Here is a 19,433-nt window from a genome sequence, read left to right as displayed (position 1 = left end):
CATGTAAATCAAATGAGGGGGACCATAATACGTATGTAAACAAACTCGATGTTGCGTATTATGGACCCGGGGGTGGCCATAATAGGCAACCTGGCTACATAATTTTAAAATACATATTTTAGTAGTAAAAATGAATGTTTTACCATATGTTATGTACGAAACGCGATGCTGATACCTGTCGCTTGTCATCTAGTGCTGCAGAATGGCAATTTGTCATGAGTCTTACTCTAGCGAAGCGATTGAAGTAAGTTTCCGTCGTTAAGGGGTCCATTACTAGCACTCACTCCCTAGTTTTCTTTGTTCCTCTGACATAAAAGTCTAATACTTTTTATTTTTTTTATTTTTCTTCTTTTTTTTCTTATACTTCGCGGGTATAAGCCGATTTTGTATTTGTCAAATCAATCTTTTGATTTCAACACTAGGGGTCATCCAACAATGACGTCTAAAGTTTAAGAGGTAGGGGGTCTTACATTTTTTGACACTGTGTACAGACGTCATGCTTGAATCACCCCTTAGCTTATAACATTTTCAGGAGTACTGGAGTTTTTTGGAACAGTTTAATTTATAATTGATGCTGATTTAAATTTTATTGCCTCCAGACTATGATTAATCATTCTCTTCCTCTTCTATGCTACTAGTAAACTATAACGCGTGATCGTTGCACGAATATTTATTTTTGGCTAGAATATTACATATCATTATCTGAAATCAATTTATTTACGTTCCGGAAATTACCTGCCTTTTCCTATTTTTTTTTTCATTTTTGCTCATCTTGACTCACTGTGCAGAGATTCATATTAATCTTCCGCTATAACATATATTGTAGTATGGTTGACTCATTCTTTCATAAAAAATATGGCTCTAAGTGTGTGTTTCAAAAAACAAAATATTTAGTTTTAACAAAGTAATTTTTATCACATATAATGCCACCATGAAAATGACCAACCACTGTTACAATACCTACATTTTAATCAATAAATTTCGACGATAGCAGTAAATTTTCAGCCAAAGTCTATTAGGGAAGTGTTGGCGGGTATTGATCTCGAATACATGTCCCTTGTCCACCAATTCTTGAAAGTTGCTGATGTTAGATTATAATCGTCGTCCATCCATCTCTTTTGCTGTCGCAATCCTCTAAGAATGTCTTCCTCCTGTTGTCTACCGTTAAACCCCATTCGTATGTCTTCCTTTCGCTGCTGTCTCCCAAAAAATGGTTGTCTCGTTACAGATGTGAAACATTGCCAAGGATTTCAACTGTGTGAACATCAGCATTGTAATTAATTCCCAACTAACAATTTTGGTGCTAAAAGCTTCAACTTCTAGCCTTTGGCTGTATAATATTTGAATAAAAGCAGCCAATGCCGAATAAAAGAAAAGTCTCCGCAAATTATTAACTTCAACTTCAACTCGACTATTACCCAAATATCTATCAACTAGTCAGTTTGTGCGAATATATTTCATCTTTTATCGTTTATGCAGCTTTTATATAGTCATAAAACAGCTCTGTCTGAATTAGCAACAAAGCTTATCGGTTAAGAGCTCATGTATGTAATTAAGTTGCTTGTTAGCAACTTCCCATATTACGGTGAGTAGCATTCACAATGAAAACGTTTTTGTTGTTGTTATAGCACTAACAATATAGTGTAATGGCGCTATAAATGAACTAACGAAGCTTTTAGGCAACTTCTGTATCTTTGAAGATTACACAACGTTTAAGTAAACCTTATACCATCTTATACTGCTTCTTTTAATAGCTTATCAGTATGGAACATCAAAACCGCAATGTTTACATTTGATTTTTGTTGCCGGAGCTGTGTATGAGCTATTGATTTCTGTAATGCAGCTACAAAGGTATTTACCTGCTCTCATAGCAACTGTCAAAGCGCTGTCATTAATGCTAGCAGATAGTGTAAGAAAACAAGCCATTTAGAAGCGATATTGCTGTTGACGGCTACTGTTAAACGATTAGCAGCAGAGTAGCATCTATACAGATCGAGAAAATGTTGCCTAAAAACAAGTTCAGCGATTGATGGTGCATAAAAGTTAGCCCACAGAACCTGCTGATAGATGTTTGAATAATGGTTGAAATAATGCTGAAAGTATAATTTTTAAGCTTATGTGCTGAAAACAGCATGTAGGCCTCTTTCAAACGTTTATACAACATGAATCTGAAAATTGCGTTAGTAAAACAACATATAGGGTATGCGAAGAAGCACATCCACAATTTTCTTTGTTATTTACATATGTCAAAGTGACGGTGATGACAGAGCAGCGGCCATTGAATCAGGAGATCAGGAGTTCAAATCTAGGTAGCAACAAAATTGACATTTGAGTTTTCACAAAAAAAAAAATAAATAAACTCCGAAATTTACTCTCAAATAATATTTAATCAAATTGAATTCAGTGGCTGTATAAAACTTATTTAACAGATTTAAAAAATCTGAATAAGCGCCATTGAAGCGAATTATATTACTAAATGGTTTAATAAAGATTGAGAAAAAATTGTGTAACATGCTGTAAAGTAGTTGTGCAGGCACGTCAAAAACAACTGAATAATAGATTCGCCAGATTTGCTGGTAAAAGCATTGAATAGAAGTTCTTGATTATATGTATAGCACACATATTCAGCTTGAAGCCGTATAGACGAGTTGAAATAACATTTACATTGACATTAAATGTTAGTTGGGTTAAGCACCCTAAATTCCTTTCCTTTCAATTTTTACGTCAGAGATATTGATGAATGTCTCATGCCAAATTGCTCGTTGAGACAGCTTGCAGATGATTGTGTTGTATCCGTTTCGAGTCCAACAGCGGTTGATCTGCAGGACCATTGCAAGATACTTTGGACAATTTGTCTACTTGGGCTTTAAAGCTGGGTATAGAATTCTCTCCGGAGAAAACTGAAATGGTTGTCTTTTCAAAAAAAAAACATAATCCGGCTCAGTTCCCTCTTCAACTGATGGGTAAGACAATCACTCACAGTATGTCTTCTAAATACCTCGGGGTCTGGTTCGACTCGAAAAGCACCGTCGGGAAGCACATTGTGTATCTGACATAAAAATGCCAGGAGCGAATCAACATTGTGCGAACAATAACCGGAACAAGGTGAGGAGCGCACCCCGAAGATCTCATCACGTTGTATCGAACAACAATTCTGTCGGTTCTCGAATACGGTAGCTTCTGCTTCCAGTCCGCAGCAAAAACTCACATGCTGAAGCTTCAAAGGATTCAGTACCGCTGTCTCCGTATCGCGTTGGGTTGTATGAATTCGACTCATACAATGAGTTTAGAAGTACTTGCGGGAGTACTTCCTTTGACAGATCGTTACGCAGAATTATCGCTCCAGTTCCTCCTCCGATGTGAGGTTCTCAATCCATTGGTCATTGACAACTTCGAGAAGCTGCTTGAACAAAACTCTCAATCTCGATTCATGAGTATTTACCACTGGTATATGACGCCCATCTTTGGTTGACACCAATCGTGCTAACTTCTTAGACTCCTACAGTTCCTCTGTATCATTTGATCTGTCCATGAAACAGGAGGTTCATGGAATACCAGACTTCCTTCGTGCGGAGGTAATACCTCCATTATTTGCAAGCAAATACGGGCACGCCAGCCAGGAGAGAAGCTTTTTTTACAGATGGGTCAACATGACTCCACTGGTTTCGGTGTTTTTAACGTTCTCCATAGCGCCTATTTTAAGCTCAAAGAGCCTAGTTTCGTGAATACTGCTGAGCTAGCAGCCATACACTATTCACTCGAGCAGATCGCATCCCTACCTCCTGACCACTTTTTCATCTTCACCGACAGTCTAAGTTCCTTGGAGGCTGTTCGGTCAATGAAACCGGTTAGGCACTCAGCGTATCTTCTGAATGGGATACGGAAAGCTTTGAGTGCCTTATCACAACGGTCTTACACAATCGCCATGGCTTGGGTCCCTTCTCATTGCTCGATTCCGGGCAAAGAGATAGCGGACTCTTTGGCTAAGGTGGGCGCTATGGAAGGTGATATTTATAATCGACAAATCACCTTCGATGAATTTTTCTCATTAGTTCGTCAGGAAACCTTGATCAGCTGGCAACAAAAATGGACAAATGGAGAGATGGGTAGATGGTTGTATTCAATTCGTCAACAGGTATCGAGGCGACCATGGTTCAAAAAATTGAATTTGGGACGAGATTTCATTCGAACCATGTGTCGTCTAATGTCCAATCACTACACTTTAAATGTGGGCTTCGTGGCCGTGCGGTTAGCGACGTCAATCGTCTAGACGCATGTGCTATGGAGTGTGGGTTCGATTCCCGCCCCGGTAAGGAGGAAACTTTTCGTGATCGAAAAATTCTCCACTGGTCCATTGGGTGATGTTCGTTTTCTTATGTTAGGTGTTAAGTGTTCAGTCTGTACGACCTCTGGTCGAAGACGGTGTTCCTGTCTTTTTTTTTATAAATCCCACTCGTATGTCTTCCTCTTGCTGCTGTCTTCCAAAAAATGTTTATCTCGTTACAGATGTGAAACATCGCCAATGATATCAACTATGTGAATATCAACATCATATGTAATTAATTTAAGCACCCTAAATTCCCTTCCTTTCCTTCAATATTATTGTATTCCCTAACCTCGACCAAACCGCGAGTCTTACGGTTCCCCAAAACTAACATTAGTGTATAAGAATCACGAAAAACTGTATTTAAACACATGACTCCAGCTCCGTAGCGCTTTACGGCAAATGAGCCTTTCAAATAAATGATAGTTTAAAAAAGCAGTGAATTTTGATTCTATGTTAAATATATTCGAAAAAGACTGGAAATAAAAAAAAAGGTGTTTTTTATCTTCAAACCGTTGTATCTCAGAAACAGCTGCACTTAGAAAAAAAATGATGTACACCTTTTCCATTGGAAATTTAACATACTTTCATAAAATCGAATTGATAAAAACGTAAAAATAATATTTCGACCATTTATGAAAAACCAACTTTTCTGTCCATCATTTCTCCATCATGACCCAGAGTGCAAAATAATACATATATTATCTGCTACAACATATCAAAAAATAAAAAATATTTTTTGAGAAAATCGATTTTTTCAACGTTTGATTTTTTTTTTCACATAGCCATATTGATTACCTAAAACTTTGCCAAAGACACCAGAATAATCGGACAAACCGTTTTCAAGTTATATTTTTTTGAAAGTGTTCAAGGTGTTTTTGCTTAGGCCCGTGTCAAAAGTTACACCAGAGTTAAAATGGCAAACCAATGATGCAGATAATGTTTTTTGGCCATGAAGGACGTATATTCAAAATTTGAGGGAAATCAAAAAATACTAATATAAATCGACCTTCGATTTCACAGAAAATTGCTCAAAAATGAGAAGTTGAATGTGACTGGTGACTGAAATTGGGAAATAAATCGTTATTCTTTCCAATTTCCTTCATTCCTTTCTCTGCTCCCTTTTTCTTTCTTCTTTCTTTACCTATTTTCTTCTGTCTTCTTTTTTATTCTCTCTTTCTTCTACTTCCTCCCTTTTTCCTTTTCCTCCTTTCATTCTTTTTCCTTCATACGTCTTTCTTCCATCTCCTTTTTTCTGTCCTATATCTCACCACTCTTTTTCTTAAATGAATTTACATTCCAACTGGAACTTGGCCTGCTGTTCAACTTAGTATTTTGTTAGCATTTCCTCAATTATTAATTGGAAGCTTTCTATGCCCGCCATTGTATGAGCATGTGTCTTGTTAGGCAAGCAGGCTTCGGTATTCTCACTCATATGAATAAAAACCCAGGATTGATCCAATCAGCGGAGTGCAATTTTTCCATATTCTCCTTTGAGCAAGTGTTCTCCACACAATATTTTATCCGGATAGAAAGACGGGCGATAAACTCGCGAGCGCCGGCTTGCCGGATAATTTAATTTTGGGCCTCCAAATTCTCCACCTCGTCACTTCTCCAGATAAGTTTTAAAAGCATATTCACAAAAATGTAGGTACGCGACGGGATTCGAACCCAAAACAATTTTAAAACGTGCAGAGCGCCCACTATAACCACGCCACCACACGAACCGATTGAAAGCAAGTAGAAAAACTACTGTCTTGAACCTACTACTAATCGTGGCGCATCGTCGTATGCAATCAGTTCGGAGAAGCAAAGTAAGCAGCATTTGATTTTCGCGAAACATGGGAAGAGGGATAACAATTTTTCGCACCATCGCTTGTGCCGTAGTTTATCGCACTGTAATTTATCCGGATAAAATGGATGGTGGAGCGCTCTGTTGTCGCGTGAGTGAGTGAGAAATCCGAACCCTGTAGGCAAGTACATACATCCGAGACTCGAGAATCGAACTCGTAATCTACGGATTGCCAATCCTACGCCTTTGCTCACAAGGTTACTGGAGACCCCATGTAGATCTCACCACTCACTTTTCACTTCTCAACATCTCGCTTCTCACATACCAATTATCATTCCTCACTTCTCACGTCTTGCTTCTGTTTTCCTCACTAATCACTTCCTACTCCGTACAATCAAAATAATTGCCTATATTCCGGGTTGGAGTGGAAATTATTTACTTTGTCTGAAACTCGATTTGTGCAATTGCACAACAAGTTAAAAATTTAGTTCAAGAAATGTCAATGGGGTTTGATCCCACGAAACCAGTACGACAGACGCCCCACTGAAAAAATAAAAAATAATTTTAAAATAGATTGCGAGAGTTCGGATATGTGCCTGGTGTTGGAAATTTGATCTCATCAGTAAGCTGCGAAGGACGACGGAGGTCCTTCGTAGCTTAGTAGGGAAACCACTTGTCTAGCGTACTGGTTTCTTGGGATCAAACCCCACTGAAGGAAGTGGTTACCCTCCAATACATTTTTCAAACTAAATCTAACTTCGCAACTATCGCATCTCACTTCTCATTACCCTGTAAGTATTTGATTTGATATTTTGGGAAAATATATAAATGAGTTCCCTACCTCGTTACCTCCCAAACTCGATGGTCCCTTCAATGTCGAGTAAGGGAGAGTTTACTGTATATATATAATAGTTGATGCTTCAACGAATGCAGGACAATTTCTTTCGAGACAGGCAAAGTGGGTTTTATGAATGTTAAAATATTTATTATTCACAAATCTGCGCTTTTCGCGATTCACATATAATAGTAAACTTCTGCCTAAAATTACAAGTTTACGGCGCGAACATCCTTGTGAGACACTGTGCACACTGTTATTGTGATCCATCTACGCTATTGACTGCTTTAACACCATTTTAGATTTTTTTTTCATGCCGCTTTATAAGCTGGCGCTCTCCATACATTGAATCGAAGTGTTCATGCAAGGACACCTACGACGTATAGTCATCCCTAGAGGGTGCGACACTCATCAAAACATAAAAGTACTTCCCAAGTGGATCGATTGCATTTCTTTTTAAGACAAATGTGAATCAAATTTGTTGGATGAAGGGTTCGGTTGCTTCCCCTAACTTAATTACCGTAAAGCTAAAATAAACCACAAAACATTTGATAACTGTGCACAGTGTTTTGATTTATTGTATCGTCTGTTTCTTTCAACTAAGCGCTTGTTTGTTTGTAATGGCGAAGGGTTTTCTTTTCGACAATATACAGGAAAAATATGGCCACAAAACAAATGTGTTGGGGTACTTTTGGTTGTCAACATCGCGTAGTCTGTACCTATTGTATTTTTTGTTATAGCTTGTTTAATTTCGTTCGCGATTCAAGCGCCAATTTATAAACTTTTGTATCTTTTTTACAATTTGATTCTTTCTCCCATTTTATGTATCATGTTCGATTTTCATATCTTTTAACAAAATTTTACGAATCTACAATCTACCGCTGCATAAAAAATACGTTTAACATTTTTCTTTCGTTTTCCCCGTTGTTAATAATTTTCGCTGGTTATTGGTAGAACATTTTTAGAAAATATTTCCTTGTCATACCGGTTCTATTTACACGATGTTTTTAGTAAAGGGAAAACTGCAACACATATTAAAACTCTCGTTATAAGTAACGCAAGGTGAAATTCTAGTTTATACTCTGGTGGAACAATGTTCTCGTTTAGCTCACTGGCTTAAATTATACTTTCAAGTTTTGAAGTAACTCAGATACACTTTATTATACTTACTGTTCCTAATAGAAGGAAAAATGCTATAAATTAAACCATATTATGTTTTAGATTTTGTACAAAAATAGTGTTGTACATCCAATTCTTGCTTAAAATTATTCGCTTTCATTTTCAAGAATAACTAAAAATCCTAATTTTGTTGAAAACCTATATCCAATTGGTCAATCTTACAACTTTCACGAAAGCAAAGTTTTGCTGGTCAACATAATAATATAGTGTGTATCAAAATATAAGGGCAAATGTACACTTTGCTTGATTAGAAATGTCTTAAAGACGAAATCAAGAAGAAACCTGAATTACAAGACTTCATGCTTAATCATAGTGCTGATGTCCGGATGTCTCCCTGGTTGATACTCGATGGGGCCACCACCTGCAGCCGTCACCGACGATTGCTGTTGGACAATTCGTTGCTGCTGTTGGTAGATGTGCTGATAATCACCGTTCTCGCTAACAACGATTGTATTGGCGGTTGCATAGTTGTGATGATTATCTCCGGTTGGTGCCCCTCCTCCGGACGCCGTTCCGATCAAGTTTGCATCCTTGTAATCCATGATATCTCCCATAACTATCTGTTGCGAGTGTGGAGGTGGATGGTGGTGCTGATGGTGTTGCTGTTGATTGTGATCTATATTTACAATAATTCCACTCTTATCTTCGATATCCATGCCGGCACTCTGTTGTTGCTGCTGTTGCTGTTGTTGGGATGCGGACTGGGTAATTTGCTGCGGTGTAATGACAGCGCCCGACGGGTGGTGAATAATGAAACCACCCCCGCTGGTGCTGGGGGTGATGGCCATGGCTTGGTGTGCTTGTACTGTCGCCGATGCTGTTGTTGGCATTACTAGTGATGAAGTCGCACTACTCGCTACCGTAGTTGCATTGGCAACGGACGCAGCAGCAGCACCACCGCCACCAACAGCAGAAATAGCCGTCGTACCAGCAGTGTTCAGCATATTTCATCCCACCTCATTTTTCAGTATGAATACTTTCTTCATTTCCTCCGTACCATCCGGTTTGGTTATACGGAGCATAGCCTCTTCTCACTCAACATTCGAATTCCTTGACGAGTCGTGGATAATTTCGTACTTGATAACCTGGGCGGTGTTGCTCTCGAGAACCTGAACCTGTCGAGGAAGAAAATGTGGATTGAGTTTTTTCTTATTTTTATCAAAATGTATGTGGGTGGGCATGCTTAAAAAGAAAAATACGCTACTCTAAGTTACTTATGTTCTAACTATGACTGTATAGAAAGATGAATTCTTTATCCTTAAATTGCACTGACTGTTGCGAAGGAGGATTTCTAGCTCGCTATACTTATTTTAATCCGTAGTTACCTATTAGGTGCCTAATTGTAGTGAAAAAAAAACAGTCGCAAATGGTAAAGTGTTTAGAACTCATTTGCAGAATAATCCTTTTGTTCTTGTTTTTAATCGCTCAGATTTCTAGGAACATGTCCTGATTCGCTGATACTGATGGAAGTTACATTAATTAAGTAATGCAAAAAATGACCATTTTCAATCCCCATCTCCCCATGTCACACTTTTTGTAAGGAGCATCTAAAATGTTGTATGGATCGCCTCACATCACGGACCTCCCAATCCCCCCTAAGCGTTACGTAATTTGTGGACGTTCCCTGATCTTAAATTTCGGTAGGTAATCAACAATATAGGTATTAAACTTCTTGAAATTTTTCTCAGAAGGCTGATTTTTGATATCCTGGCTCCTGGGTCCATCAGACGTGTGAATATTCGAGTGCCCATTGCGGAACAGGTTCCCATAAACATTTGTCAAGGGAACTTAAACGATATGGATATCAAACTTCTTGAAATTGTCTCAGCAGCTTAGAAGGACCAGCAGGTTAAAATGGCCACCAGACGTGCTGGCCTCATAGTTTCCATTCCGACATATGTTCCACGTGGTGTCTTAAATGGGCGTAAAAATCTTTCAATAGATCCTTAGAATAATGGGTATCAATCTTTATAAAATAATCACAGGGACTTGCAGGATCTAAAATAATAAAAATAGTGACTAAAAGTGACTTCCAAATTTCAGTTTTCTTTTTGCATATTTTTAAGTGAACATCATCGTTTGAAAAAATGAGTAATACTGCTGCGCAGTATCAGCTTTAATTTTTGTTTGTAAAGGAGATTGTACTGCCCATAAATTCATTACGGGGCTACCCCAAATGGCAAAATGCAATTTGGCATAACGAGCTGAATAGCTAAAGGCCATTTGGCATAATTAAAAAATAGCCGTAATAATATTAGGGCCATTCGGCATAACGACCAGACAGCCCAACTTTTGCTAATTTATATTTGCTTTCTTCTTCTATTTACGATGAAACTAGAAAAAAATTCAATTTTAATTTCAAATTTTCAATTTGATTCAAATTTTGATCATTTGTATGTATAACACGAAGTTTGCATTATCAATTGTGTTATATGTTAATTTTTGTTTGTGTACTTAACTTATAGGAAACATGTTATTACAAAACTGTAAAAAAAAATTAAAATCATTCTGAAGAACCAATTTGTCTTCTAGATAAAATGTGTACGTGAGAAATTGTATAAAATGATCAATTTTTGGCGAAACAAAGTTTGGTATAAATATTAAAATAATTTGCCTAAATGAATTAATTTGTCTTATTCCGATCGAACGCGTAGAAAATAAATCATATACATTTCGACTTTTTCCGGGCAAATGCATTCTTTTGAAGAATGAATACTTTTAAAAAAGGAGTCATCTTCTTAATTGCCTATATTCAGGGTATTAGCCACCCGAAGTGGAAATTAATTACTATGTCTGAAACTCGATTTGTGCACAACATCATCAGATTTACTACGAAAAATGTATTGGAGGGTTACCACTTCCTTCGGTTGGGGTTTAATCCCACGAAACCATTACGCTAGACAAGTGCTTTCCCTACCTCCATCGTCCTCCGCAGCTTAGAAGGCTACTAATGGGATCAAATTTTCAACACCAGTAATCTACTCTTTTGCCTTATTCCGGTCAAATGCATACTTTTAAAGAAGGAGTCATCTACTCTTTTCCCATCTAGGTTAACATCTAGGTTAAGGCGTCATCTGCTCTTTTGAGGAAATTATACACTTTTCACATTACTCCGAACAATTGCGTACTTTTGATGAATGGGTCATCCACTCTTTGCCTTATTCCGGGCAAATCATATATTCATACGATTAACTTTTATTTTGTTGTGGGCATTATGCCAAATTGTCGTTATGCCAAATGGCATTATGCCGTATGGGCTTCCCCCATTCATAACAGTCCCATGTTTGTTTGATTTCCTGTTATGCAGTTATGGGCAGTATAATCGAGCGTCTTTATTTGACCACGACCACCTGCACTCGCAGCTCGTTTCTGCGAAGCCTTGGTTGGCGCATGACGTGAAGATTTTTCAGAGTGTAGCAAAGTGTGTATTTTTTTGCACTATGAGTCATAATGGAGAAATGATGGATAAAAAAGTTATAATTTTTTTTAAATTAGGTAGTTGGTTTTTCAAAAATGGTCGAAATATTTTTTTACGTGCCATAAAAATGGTCAACCACTACTCCATTACTAGCATTTGTCAATAAATATCAACGGTTCAGTAAAATTTGATTCTAAGTTGAATAGAATCGAAAAAAAATCGAAAATGACTGTAAATTTAAAAAATCGGTATATTTTATATTATAACTGCTGTATCCCAGAAACTAGCACTTGCAAAAAAAATACTGTATACCTTTTCCGTTGGAAATTTAACGCACTTTCATAATATCGGGTCGATAAAAACGTAAAAAAATATTTCCACCATTTTAAAAAACCAACTAATTTAAAAAAAAAATTATAACTTTTTTGTCCATTTATGATCCATAGTGAAAAAAATACATATATTATCTGCTACAACATATAAAAAAAAATGAAAAAATCGTTTTTGAGAAAATCGATTTTTAAGTTTTTTTTTTCAATATTTGAACAGTTATTTTTCGCAGTGTATATTCTTTTCACATAGCCTATTTTGATTACCTAAAACTTTGCCTAAAACATCAAAACGATCGGACAAGCCGTTTTCAAGTTAAATGTTTTTGAAAGTGTTCAAGGTGGTTTTGCTTAGGTTCTTGTCAAAAGTTAGGCTACAGTCAAAATGGCAAACCAATGATGCAAATTATGTTTTTTGATAACAAAGAATGTATATGCAAAATTTCAGAGAAATCGAAAAATACAAAATTGAAATCTTGGAAAAAAAATCATGATTTCACAGAGGATTGCTCTAGGCTCTACCTCAAAGTCTTTTGTGTGTAAACTTTTTTAGCAATGCAAGGAATTAAAGATGTACCTAATTGGTAAAACGGGTAAAGCATTTAAAAAAGTTTCAATTTATTTCCATTTCGTTGTTGTTAATAAGATTAATCGTAATGTGCCCATATTCCCATCAGCGCCTTATTCCGTTCACGCAAGACAAAATAATAAATAATGATGATTTAGGATCTGTCTCATTTGGAGAATTAAACTTAAAAGTGACAGTTCGAAAATTAAAAAATCACCCCGTTATAAGAATGGCTGGTGCTACCCAGCAATTCCAATTCGATATCTGTCAAAAGTAATCTTGCTCTGCGAGCAGGGTTATTTGGTAATTATTGAAATGTCACTTTTAAGTTTAATATCAGTTTAATTATCCAATTGAGACAGACCCTTAATGTCTAAAAATAACAGAAAAGCAGCGTCATTTCCAACAATTAACAATGACCGATTCCACGAAGAATGAAACGTAAATGACAAATAGAGATTCTTCCAGAATGTCTACCTCTTTTTTTATTATCCAGGACCAGGAATTCTCACAAAATTTCGAAGGAGTTTTCTAGAGTGGAAAATTCCCCGGAAACTACTCAAAAAATTCCTCCGTGAATTTGTTTCGTATTTTCCTTAGAAATTTCTCAAGCTAATCTCCAGAAAAACCTTCGAAAATTTCTCTTTCAAAAAGAATTCCCTTAGACTTTTTGCGGGAAAACCCCAAGAAGTTCCTAAGAAATTTCCCAAAGCAATTCCTGGAGGATTATTTGAATAAAATAGCATAGGAATCCCTGATCTGAATCCATGGAGATGTTTCTGGATAAAGTCTTGAAGGGATTCATGAGAAAATTTTTGAAGGAATTCTAAGAGGCGTTCACGAAGGAAGTCTTGAAGAAGTTTCGGGTGGATTTTCCGATGGACTTCTAGGAGAAATCCTCGAAGGAATTCTAAAAAGGGTTTGGGAAATTCATGAATAAGAAATTGAATTCGTGGAAATTGAAAAAAATCTTTTTGAATGTCAAATAAAATTCAGAAATAGTTTCAACCCGAAATACTGAAGGAATTCTAGTAGAAATTTTCGAAGAGCAATAATAAATGTTTCAAAATTGTAAGCGGATAATTGACCTTACCCGTCAACAATTGTGCTTATTCTGCGTCTTGAATGACTCGAGAATTGTCGATTTCGACACGTCTCACGTCAGACGACAGTGTAATTTAAATGTGAGGTTTCGACAATTGTCACTTCATTCGAAATGCCTCACCTAATACGAGACGCAGGATAAGCATAAATGTTGTCTCGTTTTATTGTTTTAGTCGATTCTTTGATTTTTTTTAAGGTCAACTTTCCCAAGTAAACGTATAGTAACGTGTAGTAAGTCAAATTCGCTGAAATTTTGAATGGTTGTTACGTCAACTATGAGATCATGGGCAGTACTGCACCAAGCTGCTCCTCCGCTCGGAGTGCCATTTCCAACTACTGTGCGTGGTCTTGGGCTAGACTACCGTCTTGTAGCTGCCCAATGGTTAGCCTAGGCGAACGACTGCGACGCGTGATTTACACCGCCGAGAGTTGTGAGCGCATGCATACCGGAATGAAGTAGGGGTCGGATTAAATATTCGCACTGCGTAACTGCGTAGATTCGTGATGTCGGAGAAGAATTTATCGTCGATTAGAAAGTGGTCGATTTGGTTTTCCGTTTCTTTATTAGGTGATTTCCATGTGACCTTGTGAATATTCTTGAGGAGGAAAAAAATGCTTCGGACTACCATTCCGCGGGAGGCTGCAAAGTTTATCCATTGTTGGCCGTTGTCGTTCGATACGGTACACGAGCAGAGTCCGATATCGAAATATTATCAAAATGATAACAAATTGAGTTTTTGATATCATAACTATAACATATTTTGATATATATTTGCAGAGTACTCTAGCAAATATCATATTTTGATATTATTCTGATAACTGAAAATAATAGAGTCCGTATTCTATACACTACATGAAAACGTATTTGTGGCCGTACACTTATTACGTGTCAGCTAGAGGGAGGAGGGGTCTGTCATTTTTACGTTTCTATGAATGAAAAGTTATTTGCAAAAAAGTTATTAAAGAAAATCTAACATTGGGAAAGGGCGGTTGAAAAATCCAGAAAAATATCATACATAATAAAAGTACGATCCCTATATCCCTATCTTCTATATGAATAGAAATTATTTTCCGTTCAACGGTATTTGAAGATTTTTCTTACGGATTGAAAAGATAAATTATAAAGTCAATGCACTGAAAGTCTTTTAATTTTTGTTGGCTTATGTATTTTAATCTAATGAGTGTTGAACTTGTAAACTGACAGAAAATTGCTCACTTTGTGTTCTAATTCCATAGTAATACGCAATGTCAAATGTTAACATCGATCTTTTTTAAACAAATGTTTTAAAGAAATTTGATTAATTTCCAATTCTCTTCCAACAACGTAAACAGAGTTGTCCATGTCAGTTAATATTGTTTCTATGCGTAAAAATTGATCATCTATTCTGATGTGTTGGAGTTATGACAGTTTTGGTGAGTAAAGAATTGACAAAAATCGAGGGGTCCATTAAAATGATTTCGTGTATAACTAACGAGGGATTCGTCTTTCTTATGAATTTAACTCGGATCCTTAATATACTCGCCGAAAGCGTCGTCATACCTCATCATGATAACTAAATTCTAATTTTGAAATATTCAGCTCACCCGTTCTATATTTTAGGACCATAGCATTTGCACTTTCATAAGGAAATAAAGGAAATAAAGAAGAATTCCAAACGCTCCAAATTTTCGTGCGCATGTTATTTTTTTTATAATTTAAAGATCGACTAAGACTGAATAATAATTAAATGAAAAGATTCGACACCAAAAGTCAAACTAATTTTATCTCAAATAAATTAAAACAAAACAGGAACTGAATTAGATACTTTTCTGATATCAAGACTTATAGAAAATAACTAAATGATAACCAATCTAGTTTGTAAATCTTGATATCGCATAATATGTGTTCGATCAAACGAGTAACTAAATAAGATATCAGAATTTTGATATCACTATATGATCCATTAATCAAAATAATATCAAATTTAGATATTTTTTTTGTTTTTGCTCGATATAGTCATTACCATAATGAAAACTCATTATGTAAACCGTAGAAAATATGCCCAATATAAAAATAAGTTTTTTTTTGTTTTCCGTGATTACAAAAATTGTTATCATTTTGTTTATTTGGATACGGCATTATTAACTCGACCACAGGGTCACCAAAATTTGATATTGCAAATGAAAGTATCAAAATAAGTTTTCAGTTTGTTTTCATTATCTGCTCGGGTATGCAGACTATCCGGTACAATGACCGGTTTATACATTTCCCCCCTGCCTGCCTGAGTATTCATGTCGCTGATGACAATTTTGACGTCCCGCAATGGGCATCCATCGTTTGAGCGCTTTTTTCTCGTCGTTGTAGTTCAATAAACGGCCTTTTATCCTCAGGTTACACATCCTTGCATTGGTTAGCTGGCACCCAATCACGCGTTGGCGCATCTTGCCCAGCGCTATGAAGCCAGTTCCAGGCTCGTTGGTGGTGCCACAGCTTTAGTAGAAGATAGCCGTTCGATCCCGCTTTTCACACTCTCTGTCCTATCCAGCACATTTCCTACAGCGCTACGACGTCGAAGTTGCGAGGATGTAAATCATCGAAGATTATCCTGTCGCAACCTGCAAAACCTAGCGACTTGCAGTTCCATGTTCCAGGCTTACCAAGAAAAGGTTAATTAACCCACATAAATAATGAAATTTGGAAGTTCTATCCGGGAAACATCTAGGACGAAAATAATTCCGTTTACGAATCTTCGAATTATGGAGACCACATTTTTTCAACTCATCCCTGGAAAACAGTTTTTTCGTTGATGAACGATGAATTGTCAAGTTGACAATGAATTTCTGATCATTATACAAATAGTTGCAAACCTCCCAACTATTTCCGGTTGAGAATGGATGAGATTGTCCTAAAAGCATGACCCGAAAATTTCTCGGCGAGTCCGAAACCATTATCAAAACTCTGCCGTATCTAAGCTATAAATAAGATTATGAAAATCCGTGAAAACTTCTTCGTAGAGTTATTCGAAGTTCTAAAGAACTCTGGGAAAATATCCGATTTGGACAAGCCAGCGGTCCGAAGAATTTCAAACAGAGCCATTATTGTGGAAGTGTCAGGCCGGTTTCAGGCCTGAATAGAAGAAGTTAGACGTTAGAATAGACCTGAGGCCTGAAAAGTGTCCAAGGACTAGGGGCCTTTCACAAATTACGTAACGCTGTAGGGGGAGCGAGAGGGTCAAGCCAAGTGTTACGATCCATACAAAAAATTAAACCTTTCATACAAAAAGTCACTTGTCATAAGACGAGTTTGTACAATCCCATTGAATTCGACTCGAGTCGCGTCAAGTACGAGACACTGAAGACGGCCTTACTGTTGAGGTCGAAATACGTATCTGTCAAGATACAATTAAGTGGTGGAATTCAATGGGATTGTACAAGCTCGTCTTATGACAAGTGAAGACATTCCACTAAAAAGCTCAAAATAATTTTCTTAACAAAATACAAAAAGTGTTACGAGGGGTGGGGTCCAAAAAAAAAGTGTTAGTGGGGTCCAAAATCACAAAATTTAGTGTTACGTGATTTTAGCAAGAACCCTAGTCAAAATTACGTTAACGAAAGCATACCATGAGAGACGTTTTTCGCAAGCTGTCTTGACACCGAAATTATTTGGGAGGCTATTATAGCCTATTTTTTTTTTGTTAAATATCTTGGTTGTGCATATGCACAGCACATGTTTCGAAATGGACAAATTGATATGAAATTTGCGAAAAAGAATCCTCGTGTCTTGGAGGGACTCGAACCCTCAACCTCCTACTCTCTAGATAGGCGTGATAACCCCTACACAACAAGACCACTTGAACGTCACGTTTGCGGAAAAGCCATCAGAATCCGAGTACCAACCTCCACTGCGGTTTTGCAAATTGAATATCTTTCGGATGCTTGATTTGTCCAATCTCCACATGTGCTATACTGTTGTATATCCACAGTCAAGCGAGTGCACATTGTTTATTAAACGAGAGGATCGCACTCCATGCCCCCAACAACAGGCTGGGCAGACTAATATAGATCTAATCATATCAATTTGTCCATTTCGAAACATGTGCTATGCATATGCACAGCCAAGATATTTAACCCTCTCCCGCCCATGGTGTCTGTGGTGCACCATCAAATTTTGCACCTTCTAACCTTCATCGAATTGTTTCAACAACAAAAAGGAATATTGGACACATCTTTATGGTTCCATTAGACTGGAAATATAATCAATTTTGAGTACAAATAGTGAAACTATTGAAAACAATCAATAGACAATTTACAATCAAAAACTTTTTTTTAGTTTTCCACTAATTTTGGCTATGCCAAATAACTTTTGTTCTAGCATTTTTCTCAAAGATGATTCCTTCCTATTGAAATCTTTGAAAAAAGTCGTGAGCGGGAAAGGGTTAAGGTGATTATACAATAAAGCCAGAAATCGGCCATTTTGTAAACCACGTGCTTTTCCAATATTTTTTTCAAGAGCACGAGATTAAAGAACCATAACGCCTATGAGGCTAAAATAATGGTAGATCGTTTGCTTAGTTTTGCTGAACAATCATAATTTGATTTTCGGCACTATACGAAAACTATTACGCCAGATTTGGGCTTTTGGAAATGTATGTAAATAAACGTGTGGTGAATTTGAAATTCATCACGGGCTTCATTCTATAATCACCTTAACAAAAAAAAAATGTTTTCGTGCGGCCGAGTTGCCGAATAATATGCAATTAATTATTATAGCCTATATTATAAAGTATAATACCACATGATAAATTTCTTTTAAGAAGCTGCAAACGCAAGGGGGAACTGGTCCCGATGATGCATTTCAACTTGCTTTACACAGCTGTGCGAAAAAGTATTGTCCCCAACGCTAAATGAGCAAGATATCATCACTTCTCGGTGGGGGCTGCCTATGCGATTCTTTTTCTTCGCACTTGTATACAAGTTTGATATACTTGTTATCGTGGCTTGTAATAATTCGAAATAGTTTTTGCCGCCCTTTTATCGTTGTTCGTTATCTAATTTCTGCAAACCCTGCTGGTGATACAATTTTCACCGAGAATAGGCTTAACCATTGATTCTACCACTCTACCTAGGGCCGATTTCTTGACCTACGCTTAACTCGTAAGCGGTGCTTACCCATACGTCTAAGGGCCAATTTCTTCACCTTCGCTTAACTCTTAAGCTGTGCTTACCCATACGTTTAAACCTGGTTTAAGGCTTAAGCGGAGGTGAAGAAATTGACCCTAAACCTGGTAAACTAAGCGGAGGAGAAGAAATCAGCCCCTAGACAAAGTATTTTGTTGCGGGAAGAGACGAATGTGGGTGCTGAGATAGTGCTTGATGGGGATGTGTTTGAATTTGTTTACCTTGGAACGCGTGACATTTAACAAAGACGTATCCCGTGAAGTGACGCAAGCGAATGACTAAGTATGAAGCGAACAGAAATTGATATTTTAGCAGAGAATCAATTGTGAGAAAAGTTTTGATGACATCGCTGATGTTCTGCTTAACTTCCACCCAAGAATGGCTTCGGTAGTAACACGGTGCCTGCTCTTATCACAAGCGGAGGAAATAACAGTGGTTTCGCCCTGCTTATATTCTGTTCAGTGCTTCAAAACAGATTCATACGAAAGTCTCGCTACTATTATCCACGCCCTGTCTCACAGTTCTTACTTTCCCAAGTTGATCTTATTAGAATGGCATTTCATTACTTAAATCTTTTTTTATTTTCAATTGATTTCCTAATTGGGATAGAATGATTAAAACATTTACCCAATTAGAAAATTTATTGGCAAAAATAAAAGGTAAATAAAATGCGATTCTAATAAAAATTACTTGGGAAAAGTACGAACTACGAGAGTAAACGCACTGT

The 19,433-nt window shown here is 37.0% G+C and overlaps 1 protein-coding gene across 10 annotated transcripts in view; it reads right to left on the bottom strand.

The window, feature by feature from the left end:
* Positions 1-9,105: 9,105 nt before the first annotated feature.
* The window catches only part of LOC134220844 (zinc finger protein 432), a 111,709-nt gene continuing 101,381 nt past the window's right edge, over positions 9,106-19,433 (bottom strand). For 9 of the 10 annotated variants that reach the window (XM_062699982.1, XM_062699981.1, XM_062699988.1 and 6 more), the window contains exon 12: positions 9,106-9,245. In XM_062699982.1, the coding sequence (XP_062555966.1) occupies positions 9,162-9,245 (84 nt within the window). In that variant the 3' untranslated portion in view covers positions 9,106-9,161. The remainder of the gene's footprint in view (positions 9,246-19,433) is intronic. The other variant, XM_062699986.1, reaches the window with a different exon arrangement.

The sequence above is a fragment of the Armigeres subalbatus genome, chromosome 3 (assembly GCF_024139115.2).
Source record: "Armigeres subalbatus isolate Guangzhou_Male chromosome 3, GZ_Asu_2, whole genome shotgun sequence".
In the NCBI taxonomy this organism is placed as follows: domain Eukaryota; kingdom Metazoa; phylum Arthropoda; class Insecta; order Diptera; family Culicidae; genus Armigeres; species Armigeres subalbatus.
The sequence above is the reverse complement of the archived record's forward strand: the minus strand, read 5'-3'. Positions and strand labels throughout refer to the sequence as shown.